This window comes from Oryctolagus cuniculus, chromosome X, assembly GCF_051225735.1.
Source record: "Oryctolagus cuniculus isolate XC-2025 breed Fujian yellow rabbit chromosome X, ASM5122573v1, whole genome shotgun sequence".
NCBI classification, from domain to species: domain Eukaryota; kingdom Metazoa; phylum Chordata; class Mammalia; order Lagomorpha; family Leporidae; genus Oryctolagus; species Oryctolagus cuniculus.
In genome coordinates, this window is record NC_142888.1 from 10,912,501 (window position 1) to 10,939,169 (window position 26,669).

General features: G+C 54.0%; 2 protein-coding genes across 4 annotated transcripts in view; one reads left to right on the top strand and one right to left on the bottom strand.

Moving 5' to 3' along the window:
* Positions 1-2,736, top strand: part of POLA1 (DNA polymerase alpha 1, catalytic subunit) — a 330,362-nt gene extending 327,626 nt beyond the window's left edge. Inside the window, exon 37 of the mRNA XM_008272470.5 lies at positions 1,573-2,736. Within this exon, the coding sequence (XP_008270692.3) occupies positions 1,573-1,718 (146 nt within the window). The 3' untranslated portion in view covers positions 1,719-2,736. The remainder of the gene's footprint in view (positions 1-1,572) is intronic.
* Positions 2,737-8,986: 6,250 nt separating this feature from the next.
* ARX (aristaless related homeobox) lies at positions 8,987-21,332 on the bottom strand. 3 transcript variants are annotated; one of them, XM_070067105.2, is made up of 5 exons: positions 20,889-21,332; positions 18,254-19,139; positions 15,579-15,624; positions 12,421-12,749; positions 8,987-10,156 (listed from the first exon to the last, which is right to left on the bottom strand). In XM_070067105.2, exons 1-5 carry the CDS (start codon positions 21,082-21,084, stop codon positions 9,916-9,918), a joined length of 1,698 nt encoding a protein of 565 aa, XP_069923206.1. In that variant the 5' UTR covers positions 21,085-21,332; the 3' UTR covers positions 8,987-9,915. The 3 variants fall into 3 exon arrangements, 1 of the variants encoding a protein (XP_069923206.1); XR_016228473.1 differs by lacking the exons at positions 12,421-12,749; positions 15,579-15,624; positions 18,254-19,139; positions 20,889-21,332 and adding an exon at positions 11,215-12,412 and having other exon boundaries at positions 10,017-10,156; XR_016228474.1 differs by lacking the exons at positions 12,421-12,749; positions 15,579-15,624; positions 18,254-19,139; positions 20,889-21,332 and adding an exon at positions 11,218-12,412 and having other exon boundaries at positions 10,020-10,156.
* Between the last annotated feature and the right edge of the window lie 5,337 nt (positions 21,333-26,669).

The window sequence follows — 26,669 nt, forward strand, 5'->3', positions numbered from 1 at the left end:
TAAACACATCAGGAGCTGTGTCCTCTCTCTTCCTCCCCTGCTCCGTGTTACTGCAGCTCTTTAAATGTGCTCTCCCCAGTCATCAGATGCATTTGTGTCAGTCACATGCGCGGGGTTGCAGGCCTGTGGTTCGGGCCTGCCGGGAGGCGGCCGATACTGGTTGGAGTCTTTGTTGTGTATTCCCAGACTTGGATAATTAGAACTTTCAAATTGTCTTGCTGTAGTCTCTGAACCGTGCACCCTCCCCCTCCTTCTCCGCCTTTGGACATTCAAATCCTCTCCCAAACTTTTACTTGTTGTTGTAGTAGTTGTTGTTCTGAAAGGCAGTTGATGTAATTTAGGAAAGGTTATGGAGAGCAAACATGAGTGTGTAGCTAAGGAACGGCATCTTGAGAGGGAGGTCTCATTTTCCAGGCGCTTGGCAGGCTCCAGTGCACTCGGTTGCTTCGCCCGGGAGTTTGCTTTCTGTCACTGATTGCTCTCCCTTCCCGCTCCCTCTCCTGAGCCTTTCCTGTTTCCGTGCACAGCCTGGCATCTGGGGGCCCTCACCTCAGCACAGCTGATCTCTGGGGCTGCCCTGTCTCTGTCTGGGAGCAGTGACGGGGGAAGGGGGAGGGGAGTGCAGGCCGGGGGCTCTGACTGCCTGGGTTGCCTGGCTACATCCCTGATTACCTGTGGTGTGACTCTGGGCAAGCCATTTAAGCTCCCAGTTTCCTCAGCCATAAAATGGGGCCTTGAAAAAAATTGACAGCCTCTCCAAGCACCGCTCAGGGTTCCCAAGCAGCTGTCCTCTTAGCCGTCCTGGGAAGGCTCGGCTCCCCCAGAATCAGACCTGGGCAGTGCAGCTCTGCTGTTCCCTTGAAGGAGTAAAATGGAGAAGTAGCAGGCTCGGGAGGGAAAGGAAGGATCTTCCTCCTGAAGGCCAGCCGTGACCGGGTGGAAAGAGCCGGCAGCAGTGGCAGGTGTATTGTGTGTGCCCTGAGTTCACACAGTGTGGACAAAGAGGAAAAGAAATCCTGGCAGTGCACAGGCGCTCCTCCTACAGCTTGCCCTCACCTCTTTCAGTTCAGAGTTTTTTAGGGTGGAAGGACTCAGACTGGAGGGACTGGAAGGAACAGGCTAGGCCCATTTGATCTAGGGAGTGTGTGGGTTGCGAGGCGCTAGGGATAGTAGCTTCCTTTGATGCAAGGTTTCTCCTGCCGCTTGCAGACTTGGCATGCACTCGTGTGCCTGTGCTTGACAGTGCTGTGAAAGTGCTGTGTGCAGTAGAGCTCACCTTGTCTGCTGCACATGGGCGTGCACCTGCCGTAGAGGGTGACCCTGTGCCCTGGTGTGCTGAGTCAGCAAGGGGCTGAGAAATGGCAGGCAAGGCAAAGGAAGCAAAACTTTCACAGAGGAATCTTGGGAGCCCCTGCGCGGGACTGATCCCAGGGGTAGACCAGCAGTACCTCTGAGCCACGGAGCTGCAAACAGTGTCTCGCACCCCTTTCCTTAGTGCCTGAGGAATCTTAACTGGCCTTTAAGGAAGCTGTCGCTGAGACTTCTCATCATTTTGTTTTTCTTTCTTTTTAGAAAAAATGAAGAAGCAGTATCTTACCCAAAAAGTTCTTCAGGACTACAGAAAACTCAAGAACACAGCAGAGCAGTTCTTGCTGCGAAGTGGCTACTCCGAAGTGAACCTCAGCAAACTCTTCGCCGATTGTGCTGTGAAGTCCTGAGGGAGGCCCAGGCAGCACCAGGAGCCGGTAGCTGAAGCATCCAGCTTCCTTGGCACCTGCACGCTGGGCCCACCTGCTTCTCAGGCATCTGCTTTTCCCTGTGGGACTGCATCTCGTGTTTGGGTGGATGTGGACTAGGAGGGGAGATCAGAAAAACATTTAGTCTTCCAGACAAGACTGAGTAAATGCACAGTCTTCATATTAAGATGCACGGCTTTGAAGCATGCCCCAGAGTCCTTCCCCAAGCACCTGAAGTCCTGGCATTTGGGGATCTGGGTCTGGGTTTCCCGGGGAGGGCAACTGCTACTTTGATTGAGTATGGCTGGAATGTAAGAGACTCCAGGCTTTGCCTCAGGGCCTTTAGCAGAGCTGCCCCCAGAAAAAACAGTTCCTGAAGCCTAGCTGGAGACCTAACGTTTTCGCCTTTTCACATGCCAATTAAACCCAGTCTAAATCCAAATGCTTCTCCAGCCGCTCCCTCCAGAGTGGCTGTCCTTTTCAGTCCTGTCTTTTATATAGGTAGCTGGGGGGAGATGTCAAAGCCTTGCACTTACTAAATAGATTAGACAGAGCCAGCTTGTTTATCGAGTGGCTCCAGAGCCCCCCCCCACACACACTGAGCAGGTGTTTTATACCCACACATTTTTTTCCTCTTAAATAGAAAGTTCAGGTAAAGGTCTATACAACAGGAAAGCACATTTAAGTTAATTTGATACTCTAACATTTCATTAAAAATTCATAGAGGTTAGGGTGAGGATCACTGGGAAATTGGAGGGAACAGGTAATTGGCCCTGGTGCTTGCTATTTCTCCTCTTCAGAATGGCACCGTCTTTGCCAGCAGCAAAATCTAGTTCAATATGGCAGCCTTTCCTTTCTTACATTCTTGGTAAGATCATAACTAACAAAATATATTTCTCTTTGTACAACTATGCTGTGTTTTAAAAAAGTTTACCTGTGTTTTTATAAAGGAAAAATATGTTCTGCTTTTTACTTAAGAATAAAGTATTGTAAAGGGAAATCAGTTGCAACAAATCCTTATCAGATGCGAAGAGGTAACTGGAAGGGCAGCAGGGAGTAAAATCTGCCTAGAAGTCATCCCGTTGGCTAAGGTCAGAGCCCACTTCTTCCCTTCGCAGCCCGATCAGACCCCAGCTCAAGAATGTAGGCCCGATGTTTGTCCACACGTTTGAACTCGTATTCAGAACTTCTGTGCACTCTGGGTCCTTTAAGAAATGAGGTCGGGTTTCCCATGCTTCACACCCTTGAACAACCAAAGAGGGCCAAGCCAAGACCCAGTGGTGTCTTTCTGAAGAGAAGGCCGATGGCTCCTGGGGGAAAGGCGCCCACCACGAAGGTACCCCCAGCAGCGGAAGCCTTGTTCAGCAGTGGAGATGAAACTGCCCTTTGGCTTGTTTTGCCTTCTCTTTTCTCACCACCCTTTCTTCCCCTCTCGTACACTTAAGTTCAAAGTAGAAACACTTTGGGTTTAGGGCCCTGTCAGGTAATTAATTAACTGGGTACTTCAGGCTCTGCAGTCAGTCCCAAGTTGGAGCACCCAAGTGGGTTTAGGAAACTAAGGCATTAATGTGGTTTTATTGCTCCATTGTCAGCCCTTTTGGTAATTACTGTTATCACATATGGGTATAGAGATGGCTGTCTAATGTGTGCTTCTCCGTAGCCCACGCCCCCACCATGCCTTGTGATGGGAAAACATGTCGCCCTTGATTTCAGGGAGCTGCGATTATAGTAAATAAAGAGAGTAATCCTGAACTTGACCATCAGGAAACTCAGAATCCCAAATAACTTCTCACTGGGTTGTTTCTTACCTCTGCCTCTAGACTGTAGTCACTGTGAGGGCAGGGAGCAGTTCTGTAGAAAGTCCAGCTTTTCAAAGTACAGTCACCAGAAAAAGCTACTGCGCAGCTGCTGTTTGCTTACTCGGATCTGTACCTGCGGGTACAGCTGCAGGCACCTAAGAACTGCAGAATTTTATGGAAAGCTGAACTACAACTTTGAGAATTCCAGTGGCTGTGTTGTAAAAGTGGAATAGCGCCCACTCACTTTCCTCTGAGAAAGGTTCCCACTCCTTGATCTGCATTGGGTGATGGCACACTGGCACAAATGCCACACACTTCTCTCTATGGAGGGAGAGCCTACTCCTGTGTCTCCCTGGACTCTGCGACGAAGGTCTTTGGTTCAAGAAGTGCTGAGAGTGAAGGGATGAAGCCAGCTAGAGTCAACTAGAAAGGGACCGTGGGAAACTGAAATGGGCAGGTCCCGTCCAAGGGGGCAGCAGCTACTCAGTGATGCTTGAAGGGGCAGGACCTGCTGCGGCCACACGATCCAGTTTGCAAGAGAAGCTAGGCATCCAAATAGCCTATGAAGTTTCGATTCCTAAACTCTGGCTACTTCTTTTTAAAGATGAAATTGTCAATGGTGTGGGCTAAACTTTAGCCAAGCCAATTGGGACAGTCCCATGCCTCTGAAAAGGGCCCCTTTGCTGTTCAAGAACTAGAATGTGCCCTGCAGCAGTTCTTTGCATACAAGCTGATCGTGGACCCAATATACTAACTGTAAACTCTCCTTCACAGAACGTTTGATATGGGAGAGGCAGGGAGTGGGGAACAGAAGTAGACAGTCCTCCAAAGAGTATTCTGGGTAAGATTTTAATTTGTCCGGAACACAGCCGGAGTTAATCTCCTGACTTGCCAAGGACGTGGGGGCTGATCAAAGTTCACATTGGAGTTTGGGAGCAGATGTTGAAAAAGGAACTCACTGCCCCTCGCCACCCCTCCCACCCCGCTTCTCCAGCCCTGACCACCTCTGACCCCCGCCCCGGCACTTCCAAGTATATCGTTTAAAATGAGCTTGGCGGAAGATGCAAAAAGAAGGAAATTCCAAAAGCAGATTTCCCTTCTAAGTCAGGGTCTTGTGAGAAACACCAAGCCCCGCACCCTTTTGTAAGGGTCCTGGACCCCTCAGTTGGATGCCATTCAATGCTCCCATCCCAAACTTATAGCAGCCTTGCCTGCACTCGCTCACTCGCTCTCTGCGTCTCTCTCTCTCTCTCTTTCCCCACTCACCTAAATATTTCTTAATTGAACAGTTTGTGGTGGAGCTTCCTTATAGCAGTTTAATAGATTAACTCATCTGAGCCAGCCTCAAATTTCAGATTAAAATTCCTTCATCCCGAAGGCAGCATTATCAGGTTGTTGGAGGCTGTTTTCAAACCTTGGTTTTGAATAGCAGCGGCTCTGCATTAATTTAACCACTAAGCTAATAAGTAGGTTTCGTTTTGTTATGCTAAGCTTTATTGCTTTTCTTTTGATCAGAATGGTGTTGTTGAGCAAAGCAGCAGACAAGGCATTCTTTGATGAGGGAATTAGCGCTCCATTCTTCCTCTATTATTCATAGCGCAGTGGAATATGTAAGTACCTGAGGGTGTCAAAGGAGCGCAGGTTCTATTGCAAAGTGCTCGCCTTGTTTCTCTCAATAGCTGACTATGAGATGATAAACCGCTTAATACACTGTGCTAATTGGATGAGAGCAAAAAGAGATGGGAATTAAGGCGAGGCAAAAGGAGAAAGTGCAACCAGCCTTCAATTCACTCTTTCACCACTTTAACAGCACCAAAGGAGGCACAAGCTTTCTATAAGCAGACTAGAGGTTTTGTGCAGAGATAAAATGAACGTGTTAGTGGATTCAAGTAATACACTAATTATTGCACAGTATAAATACCACTACTGGTTTTATAACAGGGAGGTAAACTTCTTTTGAGAGGGTTATAGGATTGCTTGGCAGTGGTGTAGAACCTAATAAGGGCCCAGAGTAATAACCCCCTGGATTAACAAAATTGCTGCTTGTAGAAGTATGATTCAGGCTTTTATGAAGATTTCCGGAGAATGAATAAAAATGACTGAATGACATTTCTTAATGTATAACTGGTAATCGCTCCCTTTTCTTCAGAGGAAAAAAAAATGTATACTTCAAACTGGACCGTTAATAACGTCCAGGGACAACACGACTTTTTCCTTTGAAAAATGCTTTTCCCTCCCGTCAGGTAGCAGGTTTTCTTCTCCCCGCCCCCCAGCCAGGCTGCCACTGCCAGTTAAGTATGCAATGGCTCCGGGGAACTCTGTGTTCCAAAATACCATTTTAGGCTCCATGGAAGACCCCCCTTCATTCAGACACACTTGCTTTTGTGTATACACACACACGCATGCTCACGTACACAGTTTTTTCATCTAAAAGCAAGTTGGGCTAACCCATGTATAATTTAGCCATCTATAATTCCTTTAACATCAGCCCCTTTTTCCATTCTAGTAAGATCTTCGCATTCAAAACCAGTAGTAAAAAGAAAACCACTGGTGCTTCAACTCTTGATGATACCCATCAGAAACACCAATAGTAACTGTTGGTCCCAATTAGGGGTGAGGGGTTGGAACAAAGGGAAACATGGGAAATGGGGGTGGGGCGGGGCACGATACCAGTGACTTCAGCTTACAAACTGTTCAAGTGCCCAGTGGTCCCAAACCTTCTCTTGCCAGTTCACCCACTTGCCCTCTTCTACAGCACACAGCAGAGATGACTAACCGCAGGCCAGGCCATGGGCTTCTCAAAGTAGCAGGCAACTGCTCCCTCCTTGCCTTTCTGGGCCTCCTCCAGACCTGTGTGCCAGTGTGGCAGATTAACTCAGCCCTTCCCCTCGACCTTACCACAGAGGCCGGATCCAGGCTCCCGGTCACCCATCGCCCCAAGATGCCGTGGAGGGAGCCGGGCCCGACAGGGTTGGGTAGGGTGGGGGTGGAAGCAGATGTTGGGCCATTCTGCCTGGGTGTGATGGGACACAGCCTTGCCCTGCCCTGTCCTGGCTCTCCCGAACTCCCTGGGGCCCTGTGTGTCCTCCATGGTGGAAGAGGTTTGCTTAAGGTTGGGGGGGGGGAGGGTCAGCTGCTCCCAGGTTTGTGACGGCATTCCCAGATATTGGGGCCAAATTGGGTTGCCATTCATTAATAATGCTCACAATAAGATTAAATCATTCTGGAAAATCTCATAAAATCCCCCTAAGTACGCTCCAGTGGCTCTTTCCAATCCCCATCATTCAGCACTTGGGGAGGTTTGGAAGGAGAAGAAAATTGGTTTCTTTGCTTTTTAATGCTGCTTTGAAAAGATACTCAGAGTTTGTCATGCGTGACATGTCACATGTTTAATGTGGACTTGCTGGAAGTCAGGGGGTCTTTAGCGTGTGATATTTATGGGGAATATTAAGTGCAGAATGAGGTCCCTCCAGCTGGGGAAAGTTGAAAGAATAGGAGGCCCAGGACCGGGCTTGTTTGCGGCATCAGAATGACATAGGATTAAGAGTTTGTAAAACAAGGCGAGGGGTTCTCATTGGCCAGTAATAAATGTAATCCTTGGAGGTAATTTCACGCAATTTGCTTCTGCTCCATGGAGGGGTCAAATGAGAAAAAATGACTTAAAAAAGAGTTCATTAACAGGAAGAATGGTACTGTTTCTCGTATACCATCCAACTGGCAGCCTGAGGGGGAAAAAGGAGCCCTTCTAAACAAAAAGCAACATCAACGGAACGTTGATATTGACCACCAGAAAAAAAAAAAAAAAAAAAAAGGAAAAGAAACCCTCTTTTCCCCTGGCGCTTCCCTTGCACTCCCCCGTCTCTGCACGACTCCCCAGGGGCCCTGCCCACCCCCTAGGGAAGCAGCTTTCGCTCCAGGAGACCCTGTGCTGTTTGAAGGTTGGAGACTCTAGGAATGCCCTAGAAGTTCCCACCGGGCCTACGGAACTGCGGCCAGGAGTGTACGGTGGGAATGGCGCTTGGCGGGCGCTCGCCACGCCCCACGCCGGGCCTCTGACAGGAGTCCAGGGCCAGGCCTGGGCGGCAGTGACCCACTCGATGGCACAAGTCCAAGAAGCCGTCTTGGCCCGGCGAGGCCCGACGGCGCGTTCCCGAAGGGTTCTGCCGGGCCGGGGGTTCCGGATGTCTGGGCTGGGTGGCCGAGCCGAGGACGCGAGACCCCAGAGCTGTAGTTTCGGGGTGAGCTGCCGAGCGCCCCCTGCCCCCAGGCGGGGGCAGGACCCGGCGGGCCGCTGACCTCTGTCCGACCCTGCACCTTGCCCCCCCCCCCCCGCTGCGCACACTGGATACCCCGGCCGCCAGGAGACCTGCCCCCCCTCCTTCTCCGGGGTGCGCTCGGAGCCCCGAGCGGCCCCAGCCCGCAGACGCGACCGCGCCCCCCGCAGAGACCGACTGGCCGGCGGCGTGGCGGGGCGGCAGGCCCCAGCTCCGCGAACCGCTGTAGTCACACCGCCCCAGCCCCCGCCCCCGCCTGCCCCTCTCCCCAAAGGTCCGGCGCGCTAATTACTGCAAATTGAAACTAATTAAGCTTCTCTTCCCTTTCCCATCACCCTGGGAGCGTCGACGAGACCCAGCCCCCGCGGGCGGGCTTCCACCGAGCGGTCACCCGGAGGGGCGCAGGCAGGGCCCGGGGGAGGGGGAGCTACGGTTCCCTCTGCGGGGAGGGGTGGGCTGAGGGGTTTAAGCGTTGCAAATCTGCTTGGGTCTCCTCTGGAAACCTGAGTTGTTTAGATTTTTTAAAAATGTATACATTTCCCAATGCCTGGATAAGTGATGTAATGACATTTGTCGAGTTAAGATCTGCCACTTGGATACCCCTCGCTGCCTTTCTATCACTGTTTCTGCATCTCTCTCTCTCTCTCTCTCTCTCTCTCACACACACACACACACACACACACACACACAGCCCCTCCTCCCTGCGAGCGAACCGCGGAGCCCGCCCCCTCGGAGGGGAGCGCCTGGGCTTGCAGCTCTCGAGGTTACCTGTCATCTCGGACTGCACACTTCCATGCTACGTGGCACGTCCCACCAGCCGCTTCCTTCGCTTTCCAAGCCAAGACACCCGCTCGCTTCCAGCGCCTGCCTCCACCGGCAACAACGCCTACCATCCGCTCCCAAACCCACGCCACCGCCGTGGCCCCCAGACCCGCAGCTCCAGCTGCGAGCAGACCCGACGAGGAGCACAGGGAAAGCCCCGCGGCTGCGGCCTTAACCTCTACCGGAAACCCGACCCTGTGCGGATCGCTTTCAGACCAGGGTTCTGTGCCAGGAAAGCGCGTGTGCAGATAAACCCAGGAGGTGCCTGGGTGCGGGGGACCAGCTCTGGCCCCCTGGGGGGGGGGCGCCTCCTTCTACTGTCCCCTCAGCTCCTGCATAGACCATTCACACTTCCTTTTGTTAAACATATAATTTTTTTTATTTTGAGCGTGACACTTCTCCACTAGATAGCAAGGAAAAGTGGTAACAGTTACACATTACACAAAAGTACTGTACCATTGCCTTTATCTTGAAGGTTTCCGAAGCCTCTACAGTTAATAAGTTAAATAAAGGGCTTGAGTACATAAATATTTGTCTAGGAACCCTACCGTATCTACAACACAGTAAGAATCTACAGGAGGACAAACTTTTACCATACCACGCTGAGTGCAATTGCGTTATAACATTTCAAATATACAAAGCTCTGTTTTTTTTTTAATAACAATGGTATGTACAGAATCAATAATCACAGTTTGGTGACTTCAACAGTCCATATTCTAGCAGAGTATTTCCCTTTGGTTTGATATAAAAACCTTGGTTGGTGTATGATAAAGAAGAGAAGACGACGACGACGCCCCTTTGCTTTAAGTGCACTGTTAGCTATCTTCCAGACTCGGATTCGCTGCCCTGGCCCTGGCTTCACGCCGGGGGCCCACGCTGGGGAGATCAACTTAGAGCGCCAAAATGCTACTTTGGAGGGGAGGGAAGAGAAAGAAAGAAAGAAATGCTAAGTGGGATGTCAGGAGGAAAAGGTTGGGCTTTTAAAATGTTTAACTTTAATACCAGACATCTTGGGGCGCAAACCTCCCCCGATATTTCCAGTAAAGAACCGGAGAGGGTTGGAGAGAGGTGGGCAGGGGCAGGGGCAGGGGCGGGTGGACAGCCAGCCGAGGAGGTGCCACGTCCGGTAGCGCCGAGGGCTGCCTTGCTCGCGTCCAGGCGGCTGCGAAGGCGGCTGCGCTCTCTCAGTGCCGTCTCGGGAGTGTGCTGGTCCTCTGTTTCCATTTGGTCTTGAGTGGTGCTGAGTGAGGTGACCTTTCGGGGCGTGAGGGTGGAGGAGAGCCCTTAGCACACCTCCTTGCCCGTGCTGGTGCCCGGCAGGATGTTGAGCTGCGTGAGCTGCGCGGCGTGCTCCTTGGCCTTGAGCCTCAGCGCGGCTATGCTAGACGCGCGTCTGTCTGCGGCGGCCGTGGCCGGGTCGGCCAGCGCGCCCGACGCCACCGCGCCCTCCACCGCCGGTGCGGGCTGTCTCAGGAGAGCGGCCGCGGTCGACGCGCTGGTCAACGGGGCCATGGTGGAAAAAAGCCTGCGGGGAGAGCAAACAGCGCGGTCACGGCCTCGGGGAGCTGAGCGCGGAGCCTCGGGTGCCGTTCGCCGCCGCGTCTCCCCAGAGCAGTAGCGGGGCGCAGACGGGCGCGGCCGCACGGCCGCCGAGACACGCGGGCCCGGGCTGGGCTGCGGCGGGCTGAGGGCTGGGCAGAGGGGCGCGCTGGAGGCTGGAGCCCCCTGGGAGGGCTTTACCGCGGCAGAGAACCGAGGCTGGGGGAGGGGCGGCGGGGAGAGGCCCAGCGGGCCAGCTTCTTCCCAGAGCGTCCGCAGTCAGGCTCTTAGGCGGGCTCCGTGGGCCAATTGCCCCGATTGTGTGGTTTCGATTAAAAAGGGGGGCGGGGGGGATGCGCTAAGGCCAGGGGCTCCATTTATACTATTTACCAGTAGAGGAGAGACAAGAGAGGACACCAAAATAATAATAATAATAATAAGGAAGGGAGGGAAGAAGGAAAGAAAGAGGAGAGAGACACAAGATAAAGAGGAGAGAGACACAAGATAAAGAAGAGAGAAAGTGGGACAAAAACTGCTCTAGACCTAAGCTGCTGACTTTGAACCTCTTTGTTAGCCCAGGACTCCTCTGGCCCTGGAAGAGCCGCTCCTGTTTGCTGGCCTTCGAGTCCCGCAGCGCCACCACAGCCGCCCTCCTGCCGCCGAGGAGCAGCCAGTGCCCGGCCAGTGCCCGCAGGGCGCGGGTGGAGGGCGCCAGCCTGTTGATTTCCGCCCGCCAGGCAGCGGCGACCCGTCGGCGGTCCTGCGGTCCGGAGCCGCGACACCCTTTCCCCGCCGCCTACCCTGCGCACCACCCGCCGCCTCTTACCCCGGGGGTCCTGACTCCCGACCCCCAAGGGCGGCTCAAGGCGAAGCCCAAGCCTGGGACCAAGGCCTTAGCCCGGTCCGGTGCCGGCGGCACCGCCTCCGGACGGCGCCGGGATTACTCCGCAGGGCACTTCCAACCCCTTTTACTTCGCACAGCCGACCCGCTGCTGCGGAGGCCCGAGTCGCCCCGGGCCAGCGGACACTCCACCCAACTCTCACCACCTCCAAGCGCTAGCCGGGCTTTCCTGGCCGCCTGGCAGAGGTCTCTGGCTCCAGGCCCCCACGGAGCCAATTTGTGATTCCCGGGATTGAAAGTGAGCCCAGCTGGGCTCCGCGAGAGCCGCCTCCTCCTTCTCCCAAGCCCACTCTTCAGTCCTATGCCAGCGCCACCACACCCTGCAGCCCCTGTGAATCTCGCCGCCTGGCACTCCAGCCTTGGGTCGCCTGCGTTTACATGTCGCGTGCTGTCAGTAGGGGAAAGTGGGCAGGAGGGAGGCGAAAAGACTCAAGACTTGGACTTTTTTTTTTCCCAGAGAGCAATGATAAAGTGCGACCCGGAGGGGGCGTAGCACGCCATGGTTCTATGAGGTAAACTGAGTCACCAACAGCACTAAAGTGCGCTCGCTGTTTATTTTATGATGTGCTACAAGAAATTAATTTTACTGCAAATCATATTTTTAATTTTCTCTGGGATGATTTCTGTTAAGTGCTGCGCAGTTGGGTGAATCTATTATTTCTTTGTTCTCCCAAAGAGAGGTCACTGAAGCTGCATTCAGTTTTATTTTCACTACACCTTCCAACTTAATACACCCCGCCTTTGTCCCTTTGTCTGTGTGATTACACGAGTTTTTTTATTCCATCATTCAATGTTCTTTAAAGAAAGCGACCTGTTTCTTTTATTTCGTTGCCTTTGCCGCTGTGGGGGTCGGGGTTTGCACATATGGGGGCATCTTTGGCAGCACGTCACCTGAGTGACGAGGAAGACAGAATCTAGGGAAGAAGAAACAAGTCTGTGCACCCAGAGGGCCCCGCGGCTCTCCGGGCTCCCGCGGGGCCCAGCGCTGTGCTCCTTGGGCTGCCGCGCTGCCAGGCTTTGGGCCCGAGAAAGGGCCTTTGCACGCCTTGAGAAGTCATCCTGTCTCTGCAGCCCACCCCTGTGCACAATGGCACGCTCGCCACCCTAGGCAGGGGCCGCCTGTTCTTACCCCTTCCCCATTCCATCCCGACTCGTCCTCTACTAGACCCACTTTTTTTTTTTTTCTCTTTAGAGAGTATTGCCTTTGGCTAAAGTTTCTGAGGTTGAGCCAAAGAAAAAGATGTGTGTAGTGCAGGTGTCTCCTGCCTCCTCCCTGACTCCAGCCTCTGTGTGACAGACAGGCAGACAGACAGACAGACAGCCGACAGCCTCCGGAGGCCAAGTGTTACCTGCCAAACGCCGGGCTGATGAAGGCCGGGTGCCGGAACACGGCGGCTCCGAGGAAAGTGCTCAGGCCCAGCGGCGCCCCGCTGGGCGGCAGGCTGGCCGAGCCCGGCGGCGGAGGTAGGCTCGGGAAGGCGGCGGCGGCAGCGGCGGCGGCGGCCGTCCAGGCTGAGTCGAGCGCGGGGTGGTGCGGGGGGAAGGGACTGGCGTCCAGGTAGGGGCTGAGCGGGTGCGTGGCCGAGAGCGGTCCGGGGAAAGGCAGCCCCGGCGGGTGGGTCTGCGCGCCCGCCTTCTCGCGCTTGCGCCACTTGGCCCGACGGTTCTGGAACCAGACCTGCAAGGTGGAGAGAGCCCGGGGTCGGTACGGCTGGGGCCCAGCGGCCGCGGAGCAGAGCGTATTCCCTCGGGGCTGCCGGCCCTCGCCCTCTTCGCCTCTCTGGTCTGCATGTCTGGCGTCAACGGAATACTAAGTAGTGAAAAGGAGCCCAAACTCCATGCCAGCAGGGAACACAGGACAAGCAAACCCTTTCCAGTGGGTGTTCCCACTCGCCCAGTTTCCCAAGTTTAAGCACAGTGCTTTGGTGTGTTTAGAGATGGGAGAAACCAAGGTTTAACGTGTCTGCGCTGCTCCTCCTTCGCTGCAAGTCTCTAGGCGGGTGGCATAAAGCTCACTCAACCTCAGTTTTCTAATCTGTACAATGGGGCTAAGAAAGCTTAGGAGGTGATGACGAGGGGCTAAGCAAGCTTAGGAGGTGATGACGAGGAAGCAGTAAAATGAGGCGAGCGGAGATTCTCAGGAGTGGGCAGCCACCAAGAGATGAATATGGCGTGTCTGTTTTCATGAGATCAGCCATATTCACCTATTTTAGGTTTACTCAAGAGCTGGCAAAATCTGTGTTCCACATTGAAAAGGAAAGCGGAGAGGTCGTTTCAAGTGTGTTCTTTACAGAAATACTGATTGAACACCCCCGAACGCGGTTCTGGGTTCTGGGTTCTGGGGCTTGGGGAGGGCTGAAAGGGAGGCAAGAAATGCTCGTGGCAATTAGCAAATAGGCAAGCATTCCCTATGTAGGGGGCCAGGCATTGAGATCCGGGGTACCTAGCCTGGGGTCGCCAGGGACGCTGTGCAGCGGCCAGGTTTGTGCAGGGAACGCGTGCATGAGGCAGGCAGCAGTACCCGGGCACACGGAAACGAGGGGACCGCAGAGTGTGCACTTCACCTGTCTTCACAGCCCACAGGCCCTTTCTTTCTTTTGGGAGGTGTGGCTTAAATCGGTTATTTCAATGAGATAGTGCTAAGCCTGGGGGAGGCTTTCAGCCCCAGGTATTTCCCTAATTGTTAATAAGAAGCAGGTTTAATAGAGACCTTCACCTGAAATGTGGCAGCTACCATCAGCTAAAAATAACCCCCAGGAGTATGAAATTATTTTTATGTGACCTGCTCATAACACCCACAGCTGAGGAGACATTCTCCTTTTCCCTGAAGACATTTGTATTTTTAGGACAGGGTTTATGACTGCACACAAGTCGAAAAATTCAGAATGAACTCTAGGGCTATACAGAGTTATATTCAAGTATGATAAAAATGATCCCGGAAGAGTATGTTCAAAACTGCCAAAGACATCCCTGCCTTGCAAATATACATGCTGGGTGGGTCCGGGGCGGGGCGGGGTGGGGGGAGTGGCTGTTCCTAGCACTTGCACTAAGCCTGGTTTGACTTCTGGACAGCCATGCAGGGCAAGAGAAACCCAGAATCCCAATCACTTGATGACCTAAGAGTCTGCTAAAAAAAGAGGCCCATCCTTAACGTCCCCCAACCTTCAGATAATCTGAGTCGCAGAAACGCTCAGCGGGGACTCAGAAGTTTGGAAAACTTAGACTGTGGATGGGGACCAGGCTGGGTGGGCAGCTTTTGTGTATCCCAATCTGTCTAGACAAGAATATCCGCCACTCCTTGATCACGGTGGGGAGGGGCAGCAGTGGAGGCAGAACGTCGTTAAAGAACATGGAAACCTTTTTACACACAGATCCTGTCTCTCGGCTCAACTGCAATTATCAAGATGTCCCCCTGCAATTCCTCATTATTGAATTAATACCTCGGAGGCCCCCCAAAGGTAAACGAAAGGACTCTAATAATTCATATTCCCTTAATTACATCTTCTCCAGTGAATAGAGGGAGAGGAGAAGGGGAGGGGGCGCTCTCTTTCTTTTTAAAAGTTATTTAACTTTCCCACGACTTGTTCCCCTGAGCTGAAAATACGGAGTTGCTGTCACATCTCTGTTTGACAATGGAGAAATGTGTCAACAGAAAGGAGGGGACAGGCCTCATCATTAGCCCTCTAATGCAAGAAGCTGTTGTGTATTAAATGAGCCATATGGAATTTATTGTGCTTTATCAGCGCTTGATTTTGACTGTAAAGTGATTCACTCAGCTCCTAACCCAGGGACATCTGTTTTCTGTTGGCCGTCGGGGCTGCCCAGTGTTGATCGTCTCTTTGGTTATGAGGCCTGGGTTCGGAAATGCACTCTGGTATGGGGCTGCAAACACCTTTAATAGCATTGCACTCACTCCCTATTAGATCAATGTGGGCTCATTGCTATAAAAAATGGGAAATCAAATAGCATTAGCCAGCTCCTTGTGCGGGGCGGAGGGGAAATCAAACAGCATTTTGCCTTCAAATGGCCCTGTTTGTTCTAGCACTAAGTGGGCTTTTATGAAGCCCGATTGGAGACTTAATCGCAGCCAAATACCTGCTTGGAGCTGAGCGGATTTGTCTAACAACCAAATCCATGCTCCATCCCATTATTTCAATCAGGAAAAGCCGGTCAGTGGATTGTTTCCTCTAGGGGCCTTAGGACTGGGGGCTCCTGAACTACAGCCTCGGGGACCCCGAAACCCCTGTTCTGATCCTGGACTCCTTCTTCAGGCTCCCAAACCCAGAAACCTTTCCCTCCTACCTCCCAAGTCTTCATGTTCAGTGCCTTTTGGTGTGTGAGTGCTTGGGTCTACTTTTCAGATTTTCTGCTTCCCTTCATCTTATGAAGGGGGTCTCAATCTCACCCATCCACCAGCCCATCTCCCCCTCACCCCACCCCTGTGCGTTCACACACACGGTTCCCCAGCGCTTCTCCCTCCCTTCTTCCCTTTCCATGTGCAGCTCACCTGGACTCGGGCCTCAGTCAAGTCCAGCCTCATGGCCAGTTCCTCCCTAGGAGAAAGCAAGAGAGAGACAGGAGGTCACTGTAGGCCCCAACAACTCCCTGCCAGCCACCTTGCCTTTGGCAGAGGCCTCCCCCAGCAGCGTCTCCCCCAGTGCTTGTCCCCAAGCCCAGGCTCAGGGCCTCCCCACCCCTTCAGCACAGGAGTGCCTACTGCTAGACTGCAAACAACAGCAGGCAGCACAGCGCCAGAGACTAGATAGATGCTGTTATATTCAGGTGTGGCAGGGGTGGTTTCTGGAGTCTCCACATCTACAAATCTGGGCACATGGGTTCCCTTAAATCCGAGCACCAGAGAAAATACACGCGCACACAATGGTCATACCCCGTTTCCTCGTAATAGTAAATGGAGAGGAACTCAGCACTGAACTAAGGAAAATATATTTCTCCATCCTGTTGACTTTTTCTTTTTAAAAATTTCTCTCCCCTCCTCTTTTTCTCTCTCCCCTCTTGCCAGCTCTCTGCCTTTACCTCCATCTCTGTCTCCCCTGCCTTCCTCCCTCCCTCAGCCCCTTAGGTCACACTCCCATTACCCTCTGGAGATATGTTAAGCTTGTTAAGAGTTCAGTGGGGTAATTTTTCGATTAAACAAAATTCTGCGCACCTCCTGACTCCAGTGCCCACTACAAACCCTGCCCATCTCAGGGGAAGTCAATTTAGCTGAAACCCTACCCCGTCATTGCAGTTATTACTGCGACAATTAAGGCAAATAGGAAACCATTAAGATGCTGTAAAACGGCTTACGACCTGTTTACCGAAAATATGAGCGCGCCGAGAATAATTGGCTCTCCGCTCGCTAATATGAAAGCGCGGGGCTGCCCTAGCCTGGGACCCGGGGCTGTGCTGTGGCAGGCCCCCTGTCCGCACTGGAACTTCAGCACCAGGAGAAAACCCGTTCATTAAGCGCTTGCCGTTGTGGTCCGTCCCTCCACCCCCACCCCCACCCGTGAGCACCAGCAAATCTACAGCTGAGCTCCTGGCTGGATCCCTGCTGGAGCCAAAGGGGCTCAAACCCCTGCGGTGGAAAGAGGTGGGGGTGGGGCGGCAGAGAGGAGCAGCCCCTCCTCACGCACTTTGGTTCACCTTGCCCCCCAGGCTACAAAAGGGCAGACCCCAGACGCCAGCTGACACCAGCTCCGTTTTCTTTTTTTGAAATACACAGGTATGGGAAATGCAAAAAGCTGGTAGGCCAGTTAGCTATTTGATAGTACACACTGATTTTTAAAATGGAGTTCCCTTTTGACAGAAAAGGAAGGGACTGGGTGACACAAGAGAGGACCAAGTTTAGCTCAAGGGGCGACCAAGTTTAAGTGCCTGCACTCTGCATCAAATCCACTCTTCTCTGTTTCTGGTCAGGAGAGAGTTTGACAATTGCCAGAGCAAGTCCATTTTGGAGTTGGCTCAGGCCTCCCACGCCTAAGCAGGCATTTCTCTTCTGGTTCAAAAGGATGGGCAGCTTCCCCCTTCTAAAATGTGCATTGAAAAGCTGCACACGTCTCCTGCGAAGGAGCTGCCCGCGCGCTTCACCAGCCCGGTGCCAGGCAGACACGGGTTCCTTTCTCTCTGCTCTCTGGGGTAGGGTTGCCCTAACCCTGGCTCCTCGCCTGAGCCCAGACCTTGGCTTTGGGGTGGAAGAAAAAGCGCCCCCCCCCCAAGCCCGGCTGGCGCCCCAGGTCAGCTAAATAAGCCAGAGTCTAGGAGCCCAATCATTTCACAGGCAATCTTTGCCAGAAATTCTCGGAGCGAGCAGAAAGTGGAGCGTGACCAGGCTGAACACCCGGCTTGGACCGTGGTCCAAAGAGAAGATTCCCCCAACTGCTTCATCTACCGCCTGCTAGACTCCCAGCAATCATTGTGCAGCCCGTAAACCCGTTTACATTAAATACACACTAGGTTCAGAGTGTGTTGGGGGCGGGGGACTGGAGCTGGGCGGGGGGCCGTGAGTATAAAGAACAGAGGGGAAGGTTCTGGCTGGCGCCCCTCAGGTGTAGGGACACAAACCCTGCTCAGTTCCGACTTCCTTGGGTTCTCGCAGGAGTTCTCAAACAACAGAACTCTGATCACTTAAAAGGCACGGGCTCCAGCTGTACTGTGAACTGTGAACCCGATACCCACCAGGCTCCTGGGGCACCAGGCTGGGGTGGCCAACTCACAACACAGTGGCCAAAAATAGTCCCAGCTTTGTTAGGGCCGCGCCGGACCGTGGCAGCGCTCCCTGGCCGGCCCGCAGCAGCGCCCCGCACTGTGCGTGTGCGCGGGGGTGTGCACGCGGCTCTCCAAGGTGGCATGTAAGAGTGCTCTTTGGAGAGGCTGTTTCTTTCTCTTTTCCGAACTAAAACTTGTCATTTGAAAATATTAAGCAGGAAGGGTCTTGGGAAGGAAAGAAACCAGCCCAGCCTGAGCGTACAGTTTGGAGCATAGGTTGGGGCAGTGGGTAGTTCTAGGTGCACGAAGTTGGGAGTATAGGGAGGGCGCGCCAGGGCAGAATCTGGGAGCAGGGTCTGCCCCACGCCAGGGCCCCTGCCCGCCCTCCATCCCTCTCTGGGGCCCGCCTGCACCCTCCCACCCGCCGTTACCGCCGCCACTGCGACCACCCTACGCTCTCTCGCTCTCTCGTACCTGGTGAAGACGTCCGGGTAGTGCGTCTTCTGGAAGGCCCGCTCCAGTTCCTCCAGCTGGTAGCTGGTGAACGTGGTGCGGTAGCGCCTCTGTTTGCGCTTCAGCAGCCCCTCCTCCGAGTCGCTGCCCGCAGACAGGCACACGCTGTCCTCACCGTCCTTGCCTTCGGTGTCCTCCGGGTGCAGCAGCAGCTCTTCCTTGGGAGACAGCTCCCCGCCCTCGGTGGCCACGGCGGCGGCCGCGGCGGCTGCGGCCACTGAACCTGTGGCGGCCACAGCGCAGCGCCGGGGCTCCTTGAGCAGCGCGCGGGCATCGTCTTCCAGCAACTCTTCCTCGTCGTCCTCCAGCAGCTCCTCTTCCTCGTCCTCGTCCTCCTCATCCTCCAGCAACTCCTCCTCGTCGTCCTCGGCACCCGTGCCGCCACCGGCCGCCGGGGCGCCGCCAGGGCCGCCGGCGGCGCCGAGGCGCTCATCTGGGTGCGCGACGCCCCCCGGGCCACCAAGCTCGTCCAGCGCGGGCGGCGGCGGCACGAAGGGCGCCCCGTTCTCGCGGTACGACTTGCTGCGGCTGATGCTCACCTGCGGCGCCTGGCTGATCTTGAGCGTGTCCCAGGCCGCCGCGGCGGCGGCGGCCACTGCGGCCCCGGCACCGTCCGGCCGTTCCCCGGGCCGCGCGGTTGGCGGCGGCGGCGGTGGCGGCGGCGGCGGCGCCTCCCCCCGCGGCCCCGCTGTGGCCGTGGCCGCCGCCGCTGCCGCCGCCGCGGCTGCCGCCGCCGCCGCCGCGGCGCCCTGGAGGAGGCGGCCCCCGCCGGGGCCGTACAGGCGCCGCAGCTTGGGCGGCAGGTGCAGCTCAGCCTCGAACGGGGCGCTGCTGCCCTTGGGGGAGCCTGCGGGCAAGGGAGAGTGGTCAGCGCGTCAGCCGGTCCAGGCGTCCCTGCCCTAGCCGCTGGTGCGGAGCCAGCTTGCCGCCGCTCCCTGGGCGCCTAGGCCGAGGTGCGCACGGCCCCCGAGCCACTAGACCTCACCCCCTGACTTCGTTCCCCACTTTTCTTGCTCTTTTTCTTTATACCCTGCTCTCCCTCCTTCCGTTGCTCTTGTTTTGTTTCTTCCCCCCTTCTCCTTCTGTCTCCTCACTGCCTTCTTCCCTTCCCCCCCCCCTCAGCTTTATTTCTCCATTCCTTCTCTTACCTATTCCTCTCGCTTCTCTCCCTTTTCTTTCCATTGTCTCTCACCTGCTTCCCTTCCTCAGCTCTTTCTCCTTCTCCCTTTCCTTCTCGTCTCTTACCGCTTGCTTTCTCCCCCCTCTCGCTCTCCTTCTTTCCCTTGCTTACTTTCCTGCCTTCCCCCTGCCCACTCTCCCACTTTTTCGGCTTCCGATTTCAGGTCGGGGCAAGGGAGAATCCGAAAACGTTTCACAACTTAGAAAACACCACCTCCCTAAAAACTTTCCGCAGGACCTCTGCCCGCGGCTCCACCACGGGTCCGGGCTGGTGAGAGGGGCAATGCCGGCGTGCAACCCGTGTGTGTGTGTGTGTGTGTGTGTGTGAGTGTGTGCGTGGAGGGGGACAGCCCTTTAGCCCAGAGCGCGGGCCGCGCCCCAATAGCCCACAGCGAGAAGGGGCGGGGGCTCCCTGCACAAGATGCCAAAGAAAAATCGTCCTGGTGAACATGCGCTTGGGAAGGCCTGGGCTTGGGACAGAAGTGGGGGTGCAACAGGCACAGGCCGCCCCTTCCTTTCAGGGGAAGCGCCTGGCACAGGTGCCCCTGCAGGCTAAAACAAGAAAGGGGAAAAGTCAGTTTAATTTTAAACGGCCCTTCTCGGCGGTCCGCTCCTGTCTTCCAAGTGGCGCTGCGGCTGGACCGCTGGTTTTCGGATTTTTAAAGAAACCAACAGTTCTTTCCCTGCGACACCTCTGCATCCAGCTCAAGGCGAAACTTGAGCGTAACAGGTTCGAGGCAAAACGGTTGTTGTGGAGGAATCTTTAATTTCAGAAAATAAAGGCTTTTAAACATTTCGACAGCTCAACTCTTAAAAAATAACATAGCAGAGAAAAAAATAGCACCCAGAAGCCACACAGTGCATACATTTCACATACAATATGGAGCATTTGGGGGAGTCTCGAGATTTTCTGCAAAGCTTGGGTTTAAAAGGTCACAAGTAATCTACAAATTTTTAAAAAGGAAAACATGGAGTCTACAGAAATCTTCCCGAGAGGAAAGGCCAAGGCTCACCCTGCCTGGCAACGCCTTAAATCAGCTTTTGAGTTTCTTGTCTTCATCAAGTTTTTGCTACCGGGGCCTAGAGGGCATCTCTTGTTTCTGATCTGGGGAACCCTGTTCGGAGCATACTCAAAGCCACCAAAAGGGAGATTTGAGCCATCAAGCGACCAACACAGAAGAACCTAGCGGCCCTCAAAGCGAGGCTGGGCCTCTGTTTTTTCTGGAAGCAGAGAGGGAGGGAGAGACATCCCATGGTAAGATGTTTATCACTCTTGGAGGCAACAGGCCTCAGAGTTGTAGCCTCTCCTTCCATCGTCGTCTCCGACTTGACAAGCCCAGACCCCTGACCCCCGAACAGCAAACATCCAAATCAGTGTCAGGAGCTCTTTGCAGGTGCCTGATCGGCACAAGCTTACCTTGCACGGCCTTTTCCTGGTCGGCGCGGCTGGCCAGCGGGGCGGGCAAGCTCTGTGCGGCTCCCAGCAGCCGCATTTTGCATGGGCTCCTCCGGCCCAGGATGCTGTCGATGCAGTAGGAGGAGAGCAAAGTTGGAGATTTACTTTTGCACTCGGGCCTCTCAGAGCAGCCCTCCTCCTGGTACTGATTGCTCATGGCTGGGGCTTTTTTTTTCCCCCACCCTGGGCGCAGAGAGCAGACTGCTGGCTGCCTCTCCAGGCAGGTGGGATGGATGGGTGTGTGTTGGGGGTAGGTTGGATGGCTGGTTATAATGGATAATATTGCGATCTTTGTGCCTCTGCCTCCCTCGGTTGCCGGCTGCCGGCTCCCGTCCTGTCCGCGGCCGGAGCTCGCCCTCTCCGCGCTCAGGACAAGCGGTAACAAGTGTAGTGAGCAGCGGGCGCGGAGCTCTGGAGTCTCTCTCCTCCACGTGCTGAGAGGCGCCCTTTGATTGGCTCTCGCCAGAGGCCGGGCTGCGTCGGGCTGTGGGTGCAGCGCAAAGCCAGGACTGGATTATGGATGGACTGGCAGGAGGGGGTGCGGTACAGCAGCGGGCACGCAACACAGCCAATTCTCATATGCATTCTCTCTCTCTCTCTCTCTCTCTCTCTCTCTCTCTCTCTCTCAACTTTCTAACTCTGCCATCCTCTTCCTACAGTTCCTCCTTTAACCCTTCTGAGTTGGTCTGGAGCTCCAGCTAATTCGGGTGAGAGGCCATGGGTGCCGCATGGGCGTCGTGTGCGCCCCTTCTACCAGCCAGAGCACTGGCCCCCTGGAGGTGAGGCCTTGAGGCTCACGATCACACCGACCTGGCACTTTTCGAAGTTGATACTGCGCTTTCTCGACAGCGCCTCGACCTCACTGGCAGTCGTGGTCCTGCCTAGGTCAGACGGGTCTGGTCTCCTAGGTGCCAAGGTGACAGCCGCCAGCGAACATGTGCTGTCTGCGCCTTCGGTTCTTTTGGTGGTCCAACGTGTTGTGCTATTTGTCTTTGACCAACTGAGAGCCCGGCCATTGTTTTCTTGTTAGTAGCGTGCCCCCGTTTTTAACTCAGGAATGAGAAAAAGCCCCCTGACAGCCAAGGGCGGAAAGGGACTAGCAACTATCAGCTGCGAGGAGGGTCGGGGGTCTCCCCCTTCTCCCAGACCTTTCTCTATCTTCTTCCCACAAGATTTCCCAAGTTAGCCTATCGCCACGAGGCTGCTTACCCTCGAATCGTGCCTCCGAGGGCTCTGAGCTCTCAAGAGTGGAAGGGACTCAGATTTGGCTTCAATCAAATCTAAGCGCCCAAAATGTCGAGTTCTCACGACTCGGCTCCCATTAGCGAAGGTGAGAGAGGTGAGCCTCAGGGAGCGCGTCCCTTCCCAGACAGCCTCCTGCGTGTCGGAAGCTGAGAACCAAGACCCTACTCGGATTCAAGCTGGGTCGAGCCCGGGCGAGGGGCGGCCAAGGACGTCCTCCCTGCCTACCTGCGAGGCGCAAGGGACAAGCAGGGGCTCCATCACCGGCGGCCGGGTGGGGATGAGAGGGGTGCGTGGGAGAGGGGTCGGGGAGGGGGAATCCACGCCGGGTTTTCCGCTCTCAACCCCTTCAATGTGTCAAAGAGAAAAGCGTTTTACAAAGGATTATACTTGAATCACTTACAGTCAGTATTTAAAAATACAAGGACGCATAACTGCGATTTTTCCCTCCAGCCATAAACATCTGCCTAACTCTTGTATGCTAGTGGGTGGGTGGTAGATAGATCGGGCTGGTTTGGCAGGAGCATTCAAGACAAAACTTGAGGGGGATGAAGGGTTGGTAACAGGCGCATTAATAACGCTAATACTAATGCTGATACTACTACTACTACTATTAAAGGCAAGATGAAAAGATTTCTCTCCTTATCTCTGTCTCTGATTTTTAGTTTCTCACCGGTTTTTCCCCGTAGCACTTGGATGATGAGGGCGGGAGAAGGCAGAGGAGACATTTGATTTTCTTTTAAGCCCTCGCTGAGGTACCAAGGTACCTGGGATTGCCTCCTGCCTTTCCCGCATTATTCCTTGTCCAGATCCTCACCAACAGTTCGGTATTTTTATTTGGTCCCATTTAGCTAGAAACTAACACTCTGTGCACCAACTCCCTCCCCCTTCCCTCGCCTGGCCCGGAAGCCGGTTCCCGGAGTGCACAGCTCTCTCATCGCAGCCGAAAGGCGTAAAGGCTCATCGCTTTCCTCTGAGCCTCCAGCCAGCCCCGGACCCTCACGGGCGTCCTCGCGCTGCTCGCTGAGAGAGACCGAGCCGAGCCATTTCTCCCTCCCCGAAGGGCCCCGCGTCGGAAATCCACAAGACCCGGCTGCCGGGTGGCTCTGTGACTTCAGAGTCGTCTCCCCACACGCAGGGAGTGGGCTGAAAATGAGTCCAAGAAAGATTGTGTTAAACAAAAAGGCACACAAATGCACAAATCATTTCTAAGAGTCCACCGAGCTTTCAACTTTCTCGGTGGAAGACTTCTTCGCCTCCATCCCCCTCCTCCCCCTTCTGCAGCTGTTCTGCTTTTAAAAGAAGTCGGACTTTCTGCTGGGGTGTATTCTAATTTTAATCACCCACTGTAAAAGGGGAGGTTAACATAGAATTTCTGATTCCGACTTAATGATCCTTGGAATTAAATCTTAATTCTACTGATGGAATATAAAGTGTTCGTTTGGAAGACCTCCGTAAAAACACTAGTTTCACTTGTTCTGTTGCTTTATTTTATTTATTTTTGTTTTTTTCTAATTAATCTTCCCCAGTGAGGATGCCACTGAGAAGGCCTGTCCATTCACTTCATTGAAAAGGGCCTGACCTAGGTCCCTCTCCACCCAGCAGCCTGGAGATCATCTTTGTCACCATTCACTACCCAACTGCAAAAGCTACAGCTGACCCTTGCTCTTCCTCGGGTTCTGCATTTTTCACAAAATTGCAGAAAACTTTTCTAAGGTACCGGACAGGAAGACTGCTGACATCTGCACAGTGGTTAGTCAGAATACAGGTTTAAGATGCATGTCTGTTTTCCTGTATGTTATTTTAGAAAATAAAACATCTAGGGAGAGTTTAATGGGTGTATTACGTAGGTAGACTTTAAACCATAGAGCTATTGGACTATGTATACAAGAACTTAGAGTGTAGCCCAGAGTAATATGTACCCTGCCAGCAAAATGACACCCCACCCCACATTGTTTTCACCTCACTTTCTTCCCTTTGTTTCACTCACTATTCAAAGGTATCTGCGTTTTAGTGATATTATTCATGTTTGCACTTTGTTATTCACAACTCCCGGCTCCTCTAATCTTTAGGGTCTGTAACTGTTGGGGTTTCTTTCCTAGCACTGCTTGGAAAACAACGGGTTGTGGTTCATCTACTCTTAAAATCAATCACTAAAATAAAAAGTGACAATAATGAGAGGAACTGAGGGTCAGAAGTATTTAAAACTGTTGTTTGTGGCAAAAAATGGGGCTTGTCCCCAGACCTGGAAGTAATAATTACCTACAAGAAGTGAAAGGAACAAACCCTTTTCATTTCTGTGCTGAGAGTGCTCATTCTACATTGTAGTTTTAAAATTATATTTGCAAGAAATGCGGGATAAGGGGGTGGCAGTTAGATGTCATTATGCAGGGGGGAAAATGTTTGGAGGAGAGTTAACCTCACACTCTTTTCATTTGAGACGTTTTAATTTATTGTGAAATATACACATAGATAAATAAAGCTGTAATGGGCTTCCAGTCGCACCGGATGGCTCAGGTCCTCTTAAATTATGCTCAACCTCTTCAAAACATATATTTAAACAATAGAAATAAACTTCATTGGAGTCTGGCGACCAATTTGGAAGCCATTGGAAGGGAAGACAATACGTCCTGATTACACGCAAGGATTCTCTGTGATGTGATATCCCCTTTGCCAAGTCATTTTGCTGTTTTATTTATTTAATTTTTTTAAACAAACTTTCATTCATTTATGGTCTTCCGCAACCTGCTAATTTAACACTGGAGCGCGTTATTGCAGTGTTAGGAGGAGAGAAAGAGGGAGAGAAAACAACAATACTGCAATGATCCAAATGATACAGTAGAATTATAGCAATTATAGTTCTACTTGTGGAAGAAAACCTTGCTGAGATCAGGCAAACAAACTGAAGGCGTGTGAGGATAACAAGCGTTGCGATTGACAGCCGGCGCTGGGAAGAGCCCGAGGGCACAAACAGAAATATTTGCCTCCCCCACCCCCCCTTAACTCCAACCAGTCAAGGTTAACCTCCTCAAATGCTGCTTTCAGAATCTTATCCACTCAGGGTGTGCTTTTTCTGCACAAATCCAGGTCTCTCATCCTGGAAGTCTGGTAGGAGGAAATGTACCACAATCCGCCCGCCTAGAACTTCTCCCTCGCCTTCCCGGGCCCTGCTGCCCTGCACTTCCACTCCCGCCTCCGTTCTCCCCAGGCCGGGGCGCGTGCGGGGGGTGGGGGGGCTTTGTCTGTGGACGGGGTTTGCTGATGCATTTTCAACGGAGCAGTCCGTGGAAGGGTCCACAGGGACCGAGAAGTTGGATTTCCTGGGAAAGACTGCCTCGCCTTTGCTCTTGCTTCCCTTTTCGCCTTGTCTCCGCCTGAGCCGCGGGTTCCACCAGCAGGGCCAGGCTGGGAGAGGTGCGTTGGGAAGCGGCTTTGGGGGAAGGGTCCCAAGGACCGCGGCTGAGCCCTCAAGCTACGGACGTGGACGTAGGGGTGTGATGACTGCGCTGGTACAGTTCCCCTTATTTGCGAACTCCGCCACCTTCGGTCACTGCCAGCACGGGGAGGGGGAGGGGGGCGAGACCGAGCGGAAAAAACGGAACCAGAGAGAAAAGACCCCTGCACCCCAGCTCCGGTCCTTCCAGGAGGCCCCTGAAGCTTTCCTAAGCTCTGCTGCAGGGACAGAGCTGGGCGAGCCGGTCGCAGCCTCAGAAGGAGGGCGTGCGTCCCCTCCCACAAGCGAGAGACAAGTGGCCGGGCTCTGGGCTGTCACCCCGAGTCCTCTGCGACAGCCCTCCACCTCCTGCCGTACCCATCCCCCAGGTTTGCAGACCCCACAGGGAGAACTTCTCTATGCCCTGACATCACCACCATCTGCTTTCTCCTCTCCCAACTCCTGACGGCGGGCCTCCGGGTGCGTCCGGGGTCACGGCGTCCCCAGTGCAGCCTTGACTCAGGAGCTCCTGCTCCCGGGGAGTCCGGAAAGGAGGCGGGGGCACGGTGGGAGCTGGGGTAGGGAGCAGCGAGGGCCCCAGCGCCGGCTGCGGTCCCGAGGCCGCGCCGACCCGGGCCGTCCGCGCCCTCCTCGCGGCCCTCCCCGCAGCCCCCTGCGCGGGCTCGGCTCGGCGCCACGGCCAGAGCGCGCCCCCTAGCGGGGGCTCGGAACGGGCCGAGCCCTGCCGCCTCAGCCTCGGGGGACTGAAGTTGGCAGATCCGAGGGATCCGGCAGGAATGAATGGGGGAAGAAAACAAAAGCCTTGGAAACATTTCCAAGTGTTCAATAAAAGACCCATCTGTACCTTTCTTCTCCAGCGCGTTCGTGGTTAATATCCCCCCATGCGCGCGTGAGGGGAGATAATTGCGGGGTGGATTCTTGCTGGCGAACCTCAGGAAAGACTGGACCGAGAAGTGAAATAATTGGAGGTGGGGCCAAGGCAAGCGTGCTAAGGCCGCCACGCAAATCGGAAATCCGAATGTGCGGTCTCTGAAGGTGTTCCCAGA